At 29.4% G+C, this 19,780-nt stretch overlaps 1 protein-coding gene across 1 annotated transcript; it reads left to right on the top strand.

Annotated features, from left to right (window-relative positions):
- The first annotated feature begins 9,166 nt into the window (after positions 1 to 9,166).
- Positions 9,167 to 10,327, top strand: LOC108452603 (ethylene-responsive transcription factor ERF024-like). Its single transcript, XM_017750403.2, has one exon. It carries the CDS (start codon positions 9,277 to 9,279, stop codon positions 10,030 to 10,032), a length of 756 nt encoding a protein of 251 aa, XP_017605892.1. The 5' UTR covers positions 9,167 to 9,276; the 3' UTR covers positions 10,033 to 10,327.
- The last annotated feature ends 9,453 nt before the right edge of the window (positions 10,328 to 19,780 follow it).

Raw genomic sequence — 19,780 nt, forward strand, 5'->3', positions numbered from 1 at the left:
AGAAAGCTGGTTTTCATATTTTTACATCATTTGAGTCTAATTCTTGCTTTTTCTTGATAATTTTATGTTTTTATGACTTTTACAATTAGGTCCACTTGTAGAATTCATTAGTTTTTGATTTTATGGGTGAAATTGGAAGTTACCCTGGATGGATAAGGGAATTTTATGATGAATTATTATGAAATTTAAGTTCTAATTTCATATTAAGGTGGTTTTATTAAGTGATTTTGATAGGAAATGATATTTAGGACCTAATTGTGAAAAAGTTGTGAATTGAAGGTTGCTGTTGAAATTCAGAATATAAAAGGTTTTGAAATAGTTTATAATGATAAAATAAAGTGTTAATTGAGAAAAATTAGTTCAATTGATGGGTGAATTGAGTAGGGACTAAATTGTGAAAACTGTAAATTTTGGGGTAAAAGTTCAATTTCGAAATTTGAACAGCATAAATTGTGAAGTGAAATAGAAATCAAATAAATGCTAATGAGTAGAAATATTTTATATTATAGATCAAGAATCCAAAGAAGAACGAGGAAAAGAAAAAGTTGCGAATAGTCCCAAAATTTCAATATCTTCTACAAATTAGCCGGGTAAGTTCATATGGTTGAATTTAGATGTTTATTTGTGAATGATTGAAGTTTATAATGTGTTATTATATACGAATTTGTTGTGGGATTGTGTAGATTTTGTTAATGAAAGAATAAATGTGGAAATGCAAATTAGGAAAACGCAGGATTGAGTACGTTAAGTATCGTGACGTGTGATGAATTGATTGGATAAGACCATGGTTGTTCCATGGCAAAGTGTGAAATGTAGGTATGGTATTATCCATACTGAAATGTGAAATGTAGGTATGGTATTATCAAATCCATACTTGAGTTAAGAAATGTAGGTATGGCATTTCCCATACCGAGTTGAAAAATGTAGGTATGGTATTTCAATGAGGAAAACCATACTGAGTTGTGAATCGTGGCATTGAGCAACGGCGTACTCAATTTCGTAAGCCGTTTCCTAATTTGATTATAAGAAATAAAGAAAGTGATCCAAATGAAAGAGATTGAGTAGTTATTCTTGTTGAGCTCAACTATGTGAATTATTATAACAATGGTTGTGAATCGCAGAAACTTTAGTAAATGTTTTGGTATTGTTTGGAAATATTATGTTTGGTAAGCATTACTTTTAACCTATGAACTTACTAAGCTTCAATAAGCTTACTTGTGTGTGTTTAATATTTTATGTAGATTGACTTGAAGTGAAGTGGGTAGATCGGATCAACACAACAAAGCACACTATCCGATCAATTCGGTAGCTTTTGTTTTATGTTTGAAGATTTATATGGCATGTATAGAGTTTGAATGAATTGAAGTAAAGATGTTATAAACTAGTTAACAATATTTGTACTAAAATAGTTTTCGTAAGTAGCAGTAGTTTGACTTTGAAAAATCACTAAAAATAGTAGAAATGGAATTAAATAATGAATAAATTATGGAATCGAATTTCGATGAGTCTATTTTCATATGGAAGAAGCAAAACAGGTATATGAACTATATTTTATGAGATGTTTAAATTTTTGTGAAACAGGGCCAGAGCAATTTCTGGATCCCTGTTCTGACTTTGGAAATTCACCATAAATTTTACAAAGATAATTAGAAGTCATACTTTACATGTACAGATTCCTTATTGAGTCTAGTTTTATTAGAGACAAACGGCATAGTCATTGAAGCTCTGTACAGAGAGATATCTGATTCGTAATACACAAAGGTCAGAGTAGTCAAACCCTGAAACAGGGAGATTTTAAATAATAAACTGTACTAATTGGCTTGACCAAAATTCTAGAAAAAATTGGTAAGTAGATATATGAGTATAAATTCAGAGAAAATTTACGGATTTGGATTTCGAGTTTTATAACTCGAGATATGAATTATTTAGCAACTATGACACAGTTGGACAGCTTGTCTGGAAAGTGTGATATAAATTGTTTGAATTTGTTTAAGTGCTCAAATAAGTTTAGTAATGCCTCGTGCTCGACTCCGGCGACGGTCTCGGGTAAAGGGGGCGTTACAGTGTCTACCCGTGTGGACAATATGAGGCTATCTATCAAGCCTTCTGCCACCCTGAAACACAATCTAATGCTAACCAACATATTAAAATCTAACTTAATATTATTTCTCGACCAAACAACCATAACTAAGGCTTATATACATTTCACGTACTCAAATTTGCCAACAATTTCACATTCATGAAAGACTATCTTGCATTCATATAACAACTTTCAATATTAGCTATTTTTCATGACCTTATACAAAATGAATCAAATACTAAGGTAAGCCATCACATTTTTCCAATTAACAATGACAAAAAACTCAAAAGTCTAAGTTCCTATACATGCCATATTCAAGATGATAAATCTAATTATACCGAGTGCTTCAGTTGATAGTGTGATCGATGCCTCCGACGTCTGTTGATCCTCGAGCTAGTTAGGTGGCATTATAAGAAAATGGAAAAGAGATGGAGTAAGCATAAAGCTTAGTAAGTTGCATGCAAATAAATATAACAACAACTTTACCATTCATCATCATGCTTATAGTAAAAAAGTAGGCATAAGCACAACTTACTCGTCACTAACCAATACAATTCATATAGCATATATATATTGAGCTCACGTATTATACATTTCAAATAGGTACCTGTACTACTCACAACATGGTTATACTTTCCTTGTTTAACTTAAATTGTAACTTTCACCGTTGAACCATTTGGAAAGCTATCAAATATTCACTAAGCCTCAAACATAGGGCATAATGCTGATGCCATGTCCCAGACCTCGTCTTACACTAGCTCATCCATCAAGTCGATGCCATGTCCCAGACATGGTCTTACACTAACTATCGAAATTGAAGCCGACGCTATGTCCTAGACATGGTCTTACACTAGCTCTCACATATCCGTGCCGATGCCATGTCCCAGACATGGTCTTACACTAACACATCTCGTAACCGATACATGTCCCAAACATGTCTTACACTGGCTTACATCTCGTAGCCGATGCATGTTCCAGACATGTCTTACACTGGCTTACATCTCGAGGCCGATGCATGTCCTAAACATGTCTTACACTAGCTTTCGTGTAATAGCTTGAAAATTTTTACAGCAAGATATTATCCTTGATATAGTAAAATAAGAAAATAAAGTAGCAAAAAGGGAAAATTTGAGTTTCGTCAATATTGGGAAGTATATTATAATATATTAATTCAAGAAAGGACTAAACTATAAAAGAGAGAAAAGTTTTGTTGCACAAGAGTAAATACTCAAAATTTGAGGGGTTAAAGTATAAATATAAAAAATTTGAAGGACCAATAGTGTAAATATTTTAAGGGTGGAATGATCTAAAAACTAAGGAAAATGGATGAATTAGGACCAAATTGAATAGGTGAAGAACTATGAGGGACTAAATTACAATTTTACCAAATTAAATGATGATTCAAGGATGGAATTTTAAAAGATAATAAAAGGCAAAACGGTCAATTGGAAGAGAGAGAAATCTAGAAAGTAATAATGATGCTAGAGATATTTTGATATTTTATAATTATTTAATTAGATAAATATTATTTTATTAATATTTTAATAAGATATTTTATTATTTTATTATTATTTTATTAGTATATAAAGAAAGAAAGATGAGGAATTCCCATCCATTTTTCCCATGCAAAACCAACGTGAGAAGAATAAGAAGAAAAGAAGTTTTCATTTCTTTACAATTTTGTCCTTTTACCAAAAATTCACCATTTTCACCCAAAAATCAAAAGAATTTCCATAGCTACCAAGAGAGAAAAATGTTAAGGAGACTATGGGAAATTAGAATATCAAGTTTGATTCAAGAAATGGAAGCTGAAAGAGAGAGAAAATCAAGATGAAGATTGAAATCAATAGAACAAGGTAAGAACATCATGATTTCAATATATTTTTAAGTTTGATATTATTGAAAAAGCATGGGATTAATGTTAATGTAGAGTTTCCTTACATATGGTTCTATGTTCTTGATATGTTAGTGAAGAGAAAATAAGAGAAAGTGATGAGAAATAGTGTAGAAAAAGAAAATAAGAGTGTTATAAACATGGTAATTAATATCTTGCACTAAAATAGTTTTGGACAGCAGCAGTAGTCTAACTTTGAAAAATCACCAAAAATTGTAGAAATCAAATTATAGGATGAATAAAATATTAAATTAAAAATTATTGAGTCTAGTTTCTTATAGAAGAAATTATGTAAGCAATGGAATTGTAAATCATGAGATATCATAAATTTTTTGAGACAAGGTCAGAATGATTTTAGGTTCCCCTATTCTGACTTTGGAAAATCATAAAAAATTGGAGAAAAATAATTATGGGCTTAAATTTATATGTTGAGAATTTTGAATGAGTATATTTTCAAGAGAAATAAACAGGAACATCATTAAAATTCTGTACGAGGAGATAATTAATTTTTAGTGAAGAAGGGTCAGAACTGTCAGACAGCAGAACAGGGTAACTTTAAAGAATAAACTGTACTTATTGGCTAAACCAAAAATTCTGAAAATTTTAGGGTAATAAGATATATGAGTCTAGTTGTAGGGAAAATTATCGAATCTTAATTTAGAGTTCTATAGATCCAGATATAAATAATTTAGTAAAAATGTTGTAAAAATGTCAAAAATGACCAAATTGAAGGGAATAAATTGTTTTATTATTTAAATGAATAAATTGAATGAAATTATTAATTTAAGATCGAGTGAAAATTGGGAAAATGGTAAATTATCAAAATGCCCATAAATCTTGATATTTTTGCAATTTTGTCATGTAAGTTCATGTAACTTGAATTATTTTCTTAAATGCTTGAAATGTATGTTATTGATGTAAATATGATTTGAATGTTCATTGTATGAAAATTGATGAAACATTGATATATTTGATAAAAAGGGAAAGAAATCCCGGTTGAATGAAAGGAAAATTCGATGGATTTCTGAAAAGGAATTTACGGTAAAAAAGGATCTAGCCCGGACGGGTGATCCTATCCTGATATAGCCTTCCCGAAGAATATGTGTAAAATGGATTTAGCTCGGACGGGTAATCTAAATTAAGGTCTGAATTTAGCCTGGACTGGTAATTCAGATCCAAGCTCATTAGAGTAATTGTCGTTGCAGGGGATTTAGCCTAGATTGGTAATCCCGACAATACTCTATGAGTTTATATTACAGGGAATTTAGCATGGACTGGTAATCTCGCTGTAAGGATGAAGTTCACAGGAGTGTGCTCTCTGAAATGAAATGTGTAAGACCATGGTTGAAAGATACCATGGCAACATGATATGAAATGTGTAAGAGCATGGTTGAAAGATACCATGGCAAAGTGACATGAAAAGAATAAGACCATGGTTGAGAGATACTATAGCAACATGGCGGGAAGTGAATAAGACCATGGTTGAAAGATACCATGGCAGCGTGATATGAAATGTGTAAGACCATGGTTGAAAGAGACAATGGTTGAAAGATACCATAGCAATGTGACATGAAAAGAATAAGACCATGGTTGAAAGATACCATGACAACATGACAGAAAATGGTAAGACCATAGTTGAAAGACATTATGGCATCATGTCAAAGATAAATAAGACCGTGTATGGGAGATGCTATGACATCTATTGAACAATTGATAATCAAGTAATATGTATCAGATGACGAATGGTTATATGAACTGGTTGTGTGAAATGTTTACAAGAACTGGTCATATGGAAATATATGTACAAAATAGTTGTATGAAATAATTATGAAGATAGATAAACGAAATAAGTATAAGTACATGGAATATAATTTATGTTAAGTTTGATATAAATTATTATCGAAATAAATATACATAAAATATATGGAAATGATGGAGCATGAAATATTGATATAATGAAATGAATGATATATACTTATGAAGTAACGGTAAGAGAATGATTGTTTCATGACATGTACATATATGATTGTCTTTGATATGTTGATACAAGAAAATTATGTAGGTAAAGACAATTATTAAACTTAAGTGTGACATGTCGAGAAAATAAGTATATCAATGTTGAATTTATATGAAATATGTACTAGTATACTAACAATGTCGCTGTTTGATGCTTATACAAGTGCCAAGCTGTTGATTGAATGGTAATATATTTATTTATATGATACATTGAATCGGTAAGTATTTAATTGAATTTTTTTTCTTAGGTGATCTGTAAATTCTAGTAATGTCTCGAAACCCTATTTCGACGTAGGATACGGGTTAAGGGTGTTACATTTTGTCTCAATGCCGATGTCATGTTCCAGACATGGTCTTACACTTGCTCTCATAATGTGGCCGATGCATGTCCTAGACATGTATCACACTAGCACACAAATAACCCGAATGTCATGGCATGAATATTCGATTTATTTCCTAAGGTTCAAACGGGAGTTCTATTATCTCAATATTCATCATACATAATTATTTCTACAAATAAGAAATTTATGCTATATCAATTCAAACATATATAATAAAAATGTAGTTGTATTATTTACATACAACTTACCTCGAATTACAAAATGAACACAACTAGTTCGGCTTAGTCCACTTGCTTTACTTTTCCCCAGTTTAGGCCCGAATTTTGTAATTCTTAATCTATAATGATGAAAATTCACATATTTAATCATTTTATTAATATAGGTACTCAACAATTTAAAAATTGGGCAAAATGATCATTTTGCCCCTAGACTTTTTTAAAATGACCATTTTACCCTTATGTCCAAAAATCGATTTTTATCGAATTTCTTCATATCTTAAGCCCAAACGAACCCTTTTTACTCTTATAGCAACCCAAAATTTCCATTATTTCTCACATTTATCATCTAATTTTCAACTTATGCAAAATGCTTCCTAGTTAGAGTTTCCATGAAAACTACTTCACAAAAGTTGTTTATTATATCACCATAACTCATTTTCTTCCATAAAATTTTAGAAAAAAACATGAACACACTCATGGTAAAACCCTATAATTTTAACCATTTTGCAAAATAGTCCCCTCATTTGGAAGCTCATGCTATAAGTGCTCAAAAAATACAAAAATTATCAAGAAAAGTCATCAAAACCACTTACTTGTAAAGGCTTTAAGTTGCTGAAATTTTTCAAACTTCCATGGCCATTTTCTTAGAGGAAAATTGGTGGAGAAGAAGGAGCAAAACAAAAAGATGATAGCCTTTTTCTTAGGTTTTATTTTAATCAATTTAGGCCACCTAACTTTGACTTTCTCATCACTTTTGTCCCTATGGCCTGCCACCACTATTTTAAGGGTCTATTTGCCCTTTAAAGACTCTCAATTTTGGTTCTCTAACTATTTTACACCCTTAGCTATCAAAATAGGACTTTTGCACTTTATGCGATTTAGTCCTTTTTCACAATTAAATATGAAATCGCTAAAATTAATTTACCAAAATTTTCATACTCTCATATAATCATGTCGCAACACATAAAATAATATTAAAAATAATTTCTTCGCCCTCGGATCAATGGTCCCGAAACCACTATTCTGACTGTGCCCAAAATCGGGCCGTTACAAGTTACATCGATGGACGAGATTAGCCTATCCTTTAAATCATGAGATTTACAAGATATATAATATCAAATCTAATATAATCTTTACAATATATGATTTCTATCAATCTTCTAAGATTAGTTATTATATTTACTAAGGTAGCTTAAGTTGTCATATCTTCATCATTGGGCCAACTAGGCTTCAATCTAACAAACTTCTCTAACAGTTTTTTGAATCGGGTCAGTTCTAATGGGCCAAATAATCCTCATCTAATCGATAGACTTCCATGGGGTGCATTTTGTGCTATGGTCACGGACTTTAAAAACTGCGCCCCGTGACACTTGCGCGTGGTACCATATCTTTTTTTAAATCAATAGAAAAGAAAAAGGACAAGAAAAACCTTTATTTATACATAAATCATGCACGTTTTTTTTCATTGAAAAAACAAGTCTTCAAATTAAAGTCTAAATACATTTGACACTTTTAGGATTTGTTGTAAGCATGAGAATGGACGCAAAACGTTTCGTGAATAATAATTTTGAGATTAATATATACTTTTTATTAATACTACAAATCCAACAGCTAAAAGTTTATAAAATTTACAGATGATAGTTTTGAATTTTTAACTCATAAAATCATTATTAAAACAAACTCATTTTTTTCTTATATATATATATATATAAACTGGTATTTTATTTTACATGTGAAATTAAAAAAATCATTATATATGTTTCAAATAATTACTGAAATTTATATTTATTTAGACATTAAATAAAATTAAATTGCCTCCTTCAAGTTAATTCAATATATATTTAATTAATTTCTTTTAATATACATGTTTTATCGTTATATTAATTTTATAGGATAAATCAATATTTAATTTTTAAAATTGATAATTTTTAAACTTGAATTTTATACATAGCACAATAAAATACTTTAAGATTTTATCACACTATCATGTATTAACTAAATTTAAATTTAATAAACAAATATAAAGATTAGTCAAATTCCGAAAGAGAGAAGATAAAGTAGTAAAATTTGAAATTTAGCTAGATGATAATATTTGCCACCTTATTCTTACAAGACCACGAATTTACACTCTGCAGTAAATTTATACATAGTCGCACTAAATTGTGACTTAAAAATTTTCGGATGAAATACTTAAAAAATAATTAAAATATAAAAACATTTACTATATTTTAAAAGAAAAATAATATCAAATCAACAAGGGTCAACTTCTTTCCAATAGATTAGATGGAGTCCAAGTTTAAAAAAGATGCAGTACAGATCCATTGAACTGCTTCCCTCGTACTATAAAAGGAAAAGGACACGTGTTTCCGCTGTCTTAAAGTTGGACCCGATAATATTCCAATTATTAGAATTTCTACAGAAGGAAAATTTTCCGACATTTCACATTCGTGTTTTCCCATGAATTTCTCGGAATCCTGTATTTTCCTTTTTCACGTGTCCGAAACCCAAACCATGCCGCTCCGTGTCCAACTCCATGTCCAAATCGCGGAATTCATTTTCTTTCCTAATCCTATTCCCTGTATATATATAATATTACTTTTTCTAAGATTTTTCCATCACTCTCTTCACTTACACTTGTCTTGCTTTACTTCACTACTAAATCTGATACCAATATTTTCAAATTTACTTCCAAGTTATCGTTCCGGGTATTCAGATCCAGAGCTAAAAATGGAGTATTTGGAGATTGATTCTTCTTCATGCAAGCCATGCAGCCCTGACTCAGAGTTATCCTCCTCCTCATCTACCTCATCAACTTATGATCTGCCATTAATGGTTGTTTCGAGTTCCCATAAGCGAAAAGCTGGTCGAAAGAAGTTTAAAGAGACTCGTCATCCGGTATTTAGAGGTGTACGGCAAAAGAGAGGGAGTAAGTGGGTGTCTGAAATTCGTGAACCTTACAAGAAATCAAGGATTTGGTTGGGGACTTTCCTTTGCCCTGAAATGGCAGCTAGGGCTTACGACGTTGCCGTCTTAGCGCTTAGGGGCAAATCCGCCGCTCTGAATTTTCCAGACTCGGCTTCTGTTCTCCCTAGGGCTAAGTCTTCTTCGCCAAAAGACATACAAATCGCTGCGTTTGCCGCTGCCGAGGCTTTTAAACCAATAACTTCAACGGATATTGATCCTCAACCAGTGGGATGCTCATCATCAACCTCAGTTTCCACTGAGAACGACGAAGAAAAGAGCGTTTTAGATTATGGCTCGATGTTGGATCGTAGTTGGAGCTTGGAGACCACCAACATTAATGATAATGAGTGGAATTATGGTTTCATGGACGAGGAGGCATTGTTTAACATGCCAGGCTTAATCGATAGCATGGCTGAAGGTTTGCTCCTCTCTTCACCTGCTGCTTTGCAGGCACAAGTTTATGATTGCGACGATGACGTAGCTTCCACCTTTAACATTGATTTATGGGGACATTACTAAATTATAAGCCTGCTTTTGCTATGTTGTGTTTTTTTCTATTTTCTTTGTTTTCGCTTCATTTTTCCAGTTTCTGTTAAAAAAAATAGTAGAAAAAGTATACCAATTAACCAACTAGTCATACAAGGTTAGGATTTACATAAACCTCATATTACTTTTAAATCCATAGTATATGATTTGGATTAGGTTAGACTCAGTGGTATACATCATTCTATTTGTTTTATTTTTCATATTTATTTTATTATTTATATTCCAAGTTTAAAGTTATCTCTTAATAATATTTTATTTAAAATTTAAATCTCTTTTTCTCTAAGAGTAAATCTACTGGTAACGCAAATGAAGGATAATATATTGAAGCAAAATATTTAAAGATAAAAATATAGCTAATAAATGTTAGAGGTAATGATAAGGCACGTCGTACTTTTAAGTAGGGGTGAAGTTAGGCGTTAGCAGGACTCCGGTCCCTTTAAAATGGAAAAATTTTCATTTAAGCTCTTTATAATTTATAAAATTTTAAATTAATAATGGTAAAATTGTATTTTGGCCTCCCAAAAATGATAAAAATTTAATTTGATCTTTTAAAAATTTTAAAGATATAGACTATTAAAATGGTGAAGTTGCATTTTTACTATCGTAAAAATATACAATTTAATTTCTGTCCTCTAAAAATAATTTTTAACTTCACCCTGCTCTTAAGGAGAGAATATAAGTTTAAATTTTGAAGACAATTTTATTAAGAGGAATAATCACGAAATCAAAATGTGAAGTAAAAAATTGAAAAGATAAAAGAAAGACCAAATTCAAAATTCTTTTATAAAAAAAACAATTATTTTATAATAAAAAAGTAGTTTACAAGTACAAAAATTAAACCTCAAGTCTTATAAAAATCAATTTAAAAGAAAATGGTTCACCGTACGTTGACGAACCCAGTTCTGATTTTTCAAATGCCCCTAATTTCCTCAATGAAGTCAATAAGGAACCGACTTTAAAAAAACACACCTTTTATATATATATATATATATATTTGAATATTCCCTCTCTATCTCATGTTTTTTTTTTGTCTTTTTCCTCATTAATTTCTTCACACAAGTGAGTGAGGATTTGATTTTCTAACGGAAAATACTGCTTAGCTGAGCTTTGAAATTTCAGTTACTTCAAAAAAGAATTACATATAACAAATTAGAATTTCAGTACGTTTAATATAATACACGTGCCACATTTTGCAGTAAACAAAGAAAAGAAAGAGAAAAATATTATAAAAGAAAAAGAAAAGACACACTTCAAGTAGTAGATGAATTTATTGGTTCCATCATATAAATATAGAGTAAAGACATTAATAACAAGTAAATATTGGTATAGTTTAAGTAGACATCAACATTGAAATTGTTCAATTCAAGGATGGTATTGATCGGCATCTGTTGGATTTTTCACAGCCTCTATCATAAGGATTAGAAGGTTGTAGGCAATTTCCTCCTTTGCATTCAGATGGATGATCTCCTCTTCCAATTGCCAGATACCCAATTGTTGGTGTCGATCTTGCTTTTGCATTTCCAATCCACACCACCATTGCACATATGCATACAACCACTATTTTTTTTTTTCCATGGACATTCTCATTCTCGAACGATCACATTTAATTAATTAAAACCAAATTTGAAATACAAATAAGCAAATTATTTTCTATATATATTTGATATGTATAAAATCAATTTCTTATATGCTAGATGTGTGTACACCAACGTTTGCACCATTAATTTCGTAATCGCAATCCATATTATATGATATTATCATTACTTATCCAATGCTTATCTCATATGTATTAGAGATAAGTATACATATGCTTACCGAATGACTTTTCAAATTGAGAATTGAACTATCTCTCGAGATATTAAATTTGTAATTTTAAAGACTTTAGTATCTTTTCTAATTAAAATTTTTAGTATATATTTAATCTCATATATATTAGTGATAAGTATACATAAACTTGACATAATAGATACAATGATCCAATTCTTAATTAAATAAATCTTGAATTAAAATTGATTCGTCAAATTAAATTATGCAATATATATAAGATAAATTTAAACATGACATAAGTATATAAAATACAATACAAATTATAAATGGTTGGATTGTGATAAAATCAAATTTACATTATTTTCCGAAGTTAAAAATTTTAAGAAAAAATGATTGTTAAACTAAGATTGTTATGAACTTAAGATGGATCAATTTCTATTAAGAATGTTTCAAATTCAAAATATCTGAAGTTTTAATTCCTAATCTCGTCTCTTCTCCCATACTTAACTTATTTGAATTGCATGTAGTGGTGGAAAATGTTGTATGATAATTCTTCAATATAATAGATTTGTTGTTATCAAACTAACACAACCTTGATAATTAAAATAGGATGATGAAAATTGAAGCGATCAAGTCTTTCTTGAAGAAATTGCATCCTCTTGATGATAAACTAATAATGAACAACAAAGAAATTTTATCACACGTTATCCTCAAAATATAATAAACTAAATCACCCACCGTACACATTAGTAATTCAGAGAAATTTAGAAGGTACAAGTTCTACCTAAATGTCACTTTTTTTTACCCAATTAATCAAATTCTTAAAAGGACATGATAAATTTTTTATTTTTTTTGATTTTTTTGAATTGGAGATTTGAAGCAAGATGAAATCACTATTTACAAATTGAACAAGAAACACATTTAAATTGTTTATAACTTTCACTTCCATCGTAAATATGAGTTAAAATTAATTAAATAAAAAAGCGTTTTCCATAGTAAACAGTAACATATTTTGGTTTAAATGGAATTGTTTCCCACATCTGAAAGAAAAAAAATAGTGCAAATGTTGACCATTGAAATTACGAGTATTGACAAAAAACGAGAAGCAGTGTTGGCTAATCCCGCCGGCCTACTACCGAAGTTTAATTGAACAAGGAAATTGTAGTTTATTCCACCATTCGTCCCAAACTATAACCTTCATTCTAAATTGGTCCTCAAACTTTAAGATATTCTACTTAAATCCAAAAACTATCAAGGCTATATTAATAAGGTCCTCTTATTACTAAAATCGTTAATTTAACTGTTATATGGGATGTTAAATCTTATATGGCATATTTTAAAATGTAAAATTCAAGAAAAATAAAAACTGTAAAAATCTTGATTTTGAGGCTTTCAAATATCTTAAAAAACCTTTATCATTCACTCTCTCTTTTCATTTTAAATTGTGTCTCATAGGATTTGACATGCAATTTAATGATTTTAATAATAAAGGGCATAATTGATATAATATCAATAGTTTAAGGATGTAATTAGAATGTTTTAAATTTTAAGAACTAATTTAAAATAAAATAATAATTTAAGGATATTTATTACAATTAACTCAAGGAATTATAAAAAAATTACAATCCGTTTTTGGAGTATATAATTACAACTACTACTATTATAAGTAATACATATATGAAACAAGTATATTTGGAATCAAGAATTATAGAATGCAATTAGATTAATAATCAGAATTTATCAAAGTCAAACTAAGATAATCATGGAGAAGATTTATACATAGTAGGAATTAAGTTATAATAAATATAAAGATAACTCATAAATAATTTAGATAAGGCTAAATTATGTTAATACTCACTCAATTATGATTTTTGTTTTGTCATCCCATTATAAAAGTTTACAAAATAATTATCAAATTATTTAATTTTATTTTTTATCACTTAATTATTTTAAATTTTTAGGTATTTTTATTTTTACGTAAACCAACTAATAATAATAATAATAATAATAAAACTGAATCGACAAATTTCAATTAAGAAAGAGACAAAATTATAAGAACAATTATTAATTATTGCGGCCTTTTTTTCTTTTTAATTCATTTTGATTAGTCTGGAAATCAAAAAGCAAGAATGGTGATTTCCTAGAAAAGTAAACAATTAGCATGGTATATAAAAATGATAAGGAATCAGTCAATAGATTCAAATTCACTTCACTTGAAAAGTCAAATTCGGAATGAATTATATGAAAGTCAAATTGACTTGCTTCTTCCACACTTTTATGTAGGAATTTCGACCCGTTAACCATATGTTTTGACTCACCTTCAGATTCATGATTTTATGGATCTCTCATTCTCTCCATTTCGTGTTTTTCTTTTTTCTTTTTCTTTCTGAATTACCTAAACAAGAAATAATGTTAAATTTAAATTTAAATTTAAATGTTTATATTTCTTATCAATTTAGCTTTTTAAAGCTAAATTGATCATTAATCTTTAAAAAATAAAATTATTTTTAATTGAAATATCGACTAAAATATTAATTTTAATAATATTAGTGTAATAAACCCTATCACAATCAAGTGTGTATTTTATGTTAACATGACATTATTTATCTTATATATCATCTCAATATATAATTTAAAATTATAAAATAATCTAAAAAAATAGTATAAAGTACATATGGTCTTGGACTCCCTATTTAAAATTTTAATGTTTTAGTTAAAGAAACAATAAATTGACTTTCTTTTTGATGTTTGTTAATCAAATTAAATTCTTTTTAAAAGTTAAATAATGATGAAAGATGTATACATTAAAAGTTATATTTCACCCTTAAATATTAAATCTTCATAAAAGGAGAAGAAAAAACCTTAAATGAAGTTCAACTTGTGCTAATTAATTAATTTAAGAATGTTGACCTAAGTTAGCTTGATTTTGTTACGTTAAATGATTGAAATTGCAGTACAAATGCAATAAATATAATAACCAAAAAAAATCGAAATCATCATTAAATAAAGATGGAATCAGTGCTTATGCTTAGCTATATAGTTGCAGCTCTTAAGCATAAAATTATTGAGTTCACAGCTGATGAAATAAGAGCTTCCCCATAATGTCGAATCCTTGGTGCAATGATGGCAAATCTCCCCAAAATCCCCGCAATAGTAATACGGTGTTTGAAAACAGCCCGGACCTCCTTCTGGGTTGGTTCAAGAACCTGAATGCTCAACACAAACAAGAGCTTATCATAGAATTGTCGACCAAAGTGCAAGGCCTTTCAATGGAGAAACAACTCCCAACCGAAAGGGCCGAAGAAGATGATGATCTCAAAACAAGGCATTTCCATTAACTCCTGCAGCGACTTTCTTCCAAGAAACACAACGTCGGGTCCAAAATCCTCAAGGCATATCTCGGAGTTCAACGTCGTTATATTATTGAACATGAAGATCAACATTTGTTGAAATCTGACAAGTTGAGCAATTTGAAATCAATAGATTCAAGAGCAGGATCGCCTGTTGTGAGGAAGGAAGGTGCCATTTCTGAGGTGGGGAGTTCGCTCAATCCAGAGCTATTCAAGATTAAAAATTTTTCCATAAGAAGACCACAAAGTGAACAAGGTGGAGCTACTCATGAATCCAGAGCTAATTAATTCAGCTGCTCATTGTTGAATTTCAATATTTCAAATTATGATTAAATATTGGAAACAAAGCTAGTTAATGCATGGTGAAAATTTGGTTCTTATATTTATGAGTTTTTTTAAATTAATACCTAAATTTTCATTTCGTCAAGGAAAAAAATTGGCAAATTTAAGGTAAAATGAGTATTTAAGAAAAAAAAACATACATGCAATTTTAGTATTACTATTTCTTGTTTAACATATGTTCGTGCTGCTTATTCAATAAGGAGCAATTGAAATTTAGCTATAGTGACTTTTTTTTTATTTATTTAAAATACATGTCATGAAATTTGACAGATGTGTCCAATTTTAGCGAGAATTTTAATTTATGCTAATAGATAATATAAGATATAAATCGGTGCAAATATTTTTTCTCCAAACCCTAAAAGCCACCTACTCTTTCTCTGGTTTGGTTTGTCATTGGAGTTTAATGCTGGTAAACTAACTCCAACTTGTTCAACTTTGACCAATCGAATATTATTTTGGTTAAAATATGTGGTAAGTCTTTTTTATAAACTTGAATTTTAGTTCTTTTTCTTTTTAATTTTTAGATTTTAAAATTCAGGTCTAAATTTTAATAATGTTAAAAAAATTTGGTTAAATTTATTGATGTTACATTTCAAATTAAAAAAAAACTTATTTGGTAGCAATGCAACTAAAAAATGTAATAAATTTAATTTGAGTTTAATAAAAAATAATGTTAATAGTTGGACCTAAATTTTAAAATCTAGAAAATAGATAGACTAAATTTTAAGAAATAAAAATACAAAGACCAAATTTCAAATTTGTGAAAAATGTAGGAACTTATGGCATATTTTAACTTGTTAATTTTCTTGTTTTTGAAAAGGGATTGCTTTTTTAGGTGAATGTACCTAAGATTGGACATGTCCAAGACTCTGGTAGCCCATTTGGCCCAACCCGATTGGGGTCGGGTTTGGACAATAATTTTTGCACCTTAATCTGACTCGGTTTGGTTCGAAATCAATTTAGATGATAACAAATATTTATAAAATTTAACTTTGATTATAAAAGTATATAATATATCAATTAGAAATATAATTTTTTGAATAGTGAATTGGACCTTTTGGGTGGGTTGAGCCAGATTGAGAACGGGCTTGGGTTTGGAATTTTTTAAACAAAGCTTTAGTCCAACTTGACCCATGGGCACCTTTACTTAAGATGTCCCTCTATCATAAGGATATGATTAAATTAATCTCTCTACTATTAAATGGATTAATTTAGCCCCTGTACTATTGAAAAGAATTAAATAAGGCCAAGTTGTAATAGAGCTAATCTTTATTGTTTAACAGAGATATTATTTTTAAAGTTTTTATAATATTGTAAATGAAATCTTTTATTTGGATTTGAAAAAAAAAAACAAATTTTAAGATATTTATATAATAAATATTGTAATACCCCCTACGCATATTTATTGTCGGAATAGGGTACGAGGTATCACCAGAGTTTACGAATTTATTTTTTTTATTTTTTAGGAAAACTCAATATAATCCCTTTATAGATATCTAACCTTCCTTGCAATATTATATCAAGACCAATCCAATTCAACATATTTTCAAGATAAATTCATGCATATTTATAAAATAACGTCATCACATACCCAAAACCAAGTTTGTTAACCATACCAATGGCTAACTCTACATTCATTTCACAGAATCATTTACTTTATTAGCTTATACATGCCATTGATTTCCAAAATAAAGTTTCTTTATATACCGAAGTCCTGAGGTTGATAGTGTGATGTGCCTCCGACCAAATTTGACCTCCGAGCTCTTAACATTACAAAACAGGGGAAAATGAAACAGAGTAAGCACTTTGTGCTTAGTAAGCTCATATAACAAGAATTATACTTACCTAATATTTTCAATACAATACAATAAACATTCATATATCCATTCAATGCATTATTACCCTAACATGCACAAACTCAACATTCAAGTTAGTAAAATAATTTCCATGTACAAATAATATATACTATGATTGATGAGCTCACCAATATCATAATTTCCATTTTCTTGTTATTTTTCCATATTTATCCCGTTGAATTTATCGGAATTTCGATGGATTTTCAGAGGTACACTTTTAGTGTACAATTATGGGTTCGTCAATTCATATTCATGTGCGCACATTTTCATTTCAGAGAGCACACTCATGAACCTCATCCTTACAAAGGAATTACCACCAAAGCTAAATTCCTGCAACGACAATTACTCTAATGAGCTTGGATCTGAATTACCGGTCAAGCTAAATTGAACCTAATTGGATTACCCGTCCGAGCTAAATCCATTTTACACATATTCTTCGGGAGGGCTATATCAGGATAGGATCCCGTCCGGGCTTGATCCTTTTTACCGTCAATTCCTTTTCAGAGATACATCGAATTTTCCTTTCATTCAACTGGGATTTCTTCCTCTTTTATCAAATATGTCAATGTTTCATAAAATTTCATATAATGAACATTCAAATTATATTCATATAAAAAACATGCATTTCAAGCATTTAAGAATATAATTCAAGTTACACGAACTTACCTTGATACTTGTTTGTAAAAAAAATCTACTAATCCTGAACTTTTTCCTTTCCTCGATCTAGCTTCGTATTTGAATCTTCTGGATCTAAATAAATAAATTTAATTATCAATTTAATACATTTCATGTTTATATGCAACATTCTCTATAATTCAACTATTATTTATAGTTCATTCAAAGCTGTCTACTTTAGTCATAGTCACTAAATTATTTTTTATCTTGAGATACAGAACTCCAAATTAGGATCTGATAATTTTCCTTGAAACTAGACTCACATATCTTCTTACCATAAAATTTTCATAATTTTTGGTTTAGCCAATCAGTACAGTTTATTCTTTAAAGTCACCCCTGTTCTGCTGTCGACAGTTCTGACCCTTCTTCACTAAAAATTAATTATCTCTTCATACAGAATTCAAATGATGTTCTCATTTGTTTATCTTAAAAATAGACTCATTAAGGATTCTATACATATAAATTTAAACCCCTAATTGTTTTTCTTCAATTTTTTATAATTTTTCAAAGTCAGAACAGGGGAACCCGAATTCATTCTGACCTTGTCTCACAAAATTCATTATATCTCAAAATTTACAAATCCATTGCTTACACTATTTATTCTATGAGAAACTAAACTCAATAAGCTTTAATTCCATATTTTGTTCATCTTCTAATTCAATTTCTACAATTTATGGTGATTTTTCAAATTTAGTCTACTGCTGCTGTCCAAACTGTTTTTGTGCAAGCTGTTTATTACCATTTTTCCCCTAAGCTTTTAATAAATGATAATTTCGTCCCTACTCAATTAGCCTCTCAATTGAGCTGATTTTTCTCAATTAACATTTTATTCTATCACCTTAAACTAGTTTACAACCTTTTAGAATCATAATTTCAGCAATAGAATTTAATTCCAAGCATTTTCACAATTAGGTCCTAAAAATCAATTTCTATTGAAATTACCTAATAAAATCATCTCATTAACAAATTAAAACTTTAATTTCATTATATTTAATCATAAACTTACAGCACTCAACCATGGTATCTTTCAATTTCATCCATGAAATCAAAAACTAATGAATTTAATAGTAGGACCTAGTTGTAAAAGTATTAGAAACAAAAAAATTACAAGAAAAAGGCAAGGATTAACTCACTTGGTGAAAAAATTATGAAATACCAGCTTATAGAACCCTCCTATGGCGTTTTTAGCTGCTGGAATTGAAGAGAAATGAAGAGAAATCTAGATATTTCCTATTTAGTCCTAGCTTTATTTAGTTAATTTTGCAATATTCCAATTTTACCCTTAATTTATCAATTTTTCTGCTGATTTCATGCCCTTGTCGTCCAGCCCAAATAAATTTTGGGTCTAATTCCCTTTTAAATCATTTCTCATTAGACTCTTAAGCTATTTAATCATTCTAGAAAGTTTTACATCATTACAATTTAGTCATTTTCATTTAATTGACTACCCAAACATTAAAATTTCCTAACGAAATTTTAATACCACATTACTAACATTTCATAAATATTTATAAAATTATTTTCGACTCGGTTTTACCAGATAGAGGTCCCGATACCTTTTTTTACCCAATTTCTTCAATAATTTCTTTTTCTAACTAACCACTAAATCGGTAAAATTTTTCTATCAATATTTTTATACGATTTTCCTATCATATCAATTTTCATGTAAAAATATTGAAATAAATTTCTCTTTAAATCAGATTTGTGGTTACGAAACCACTATTCCTATAA

This window comes from Gossypium arboreum, chromosome 5, assembly GCF_025698485.1.
Source record: "Gossypium arboreum isolate Shixiya-1 chromosome 5, ASM2569848v2, whole genome shotgun sequence".
NCBI lineage: Eukaryota > Viridiplantae > Streptophyta > Magnoliopsida > Malvales > Malvaceae > Gossypium > Gossypium arboreum.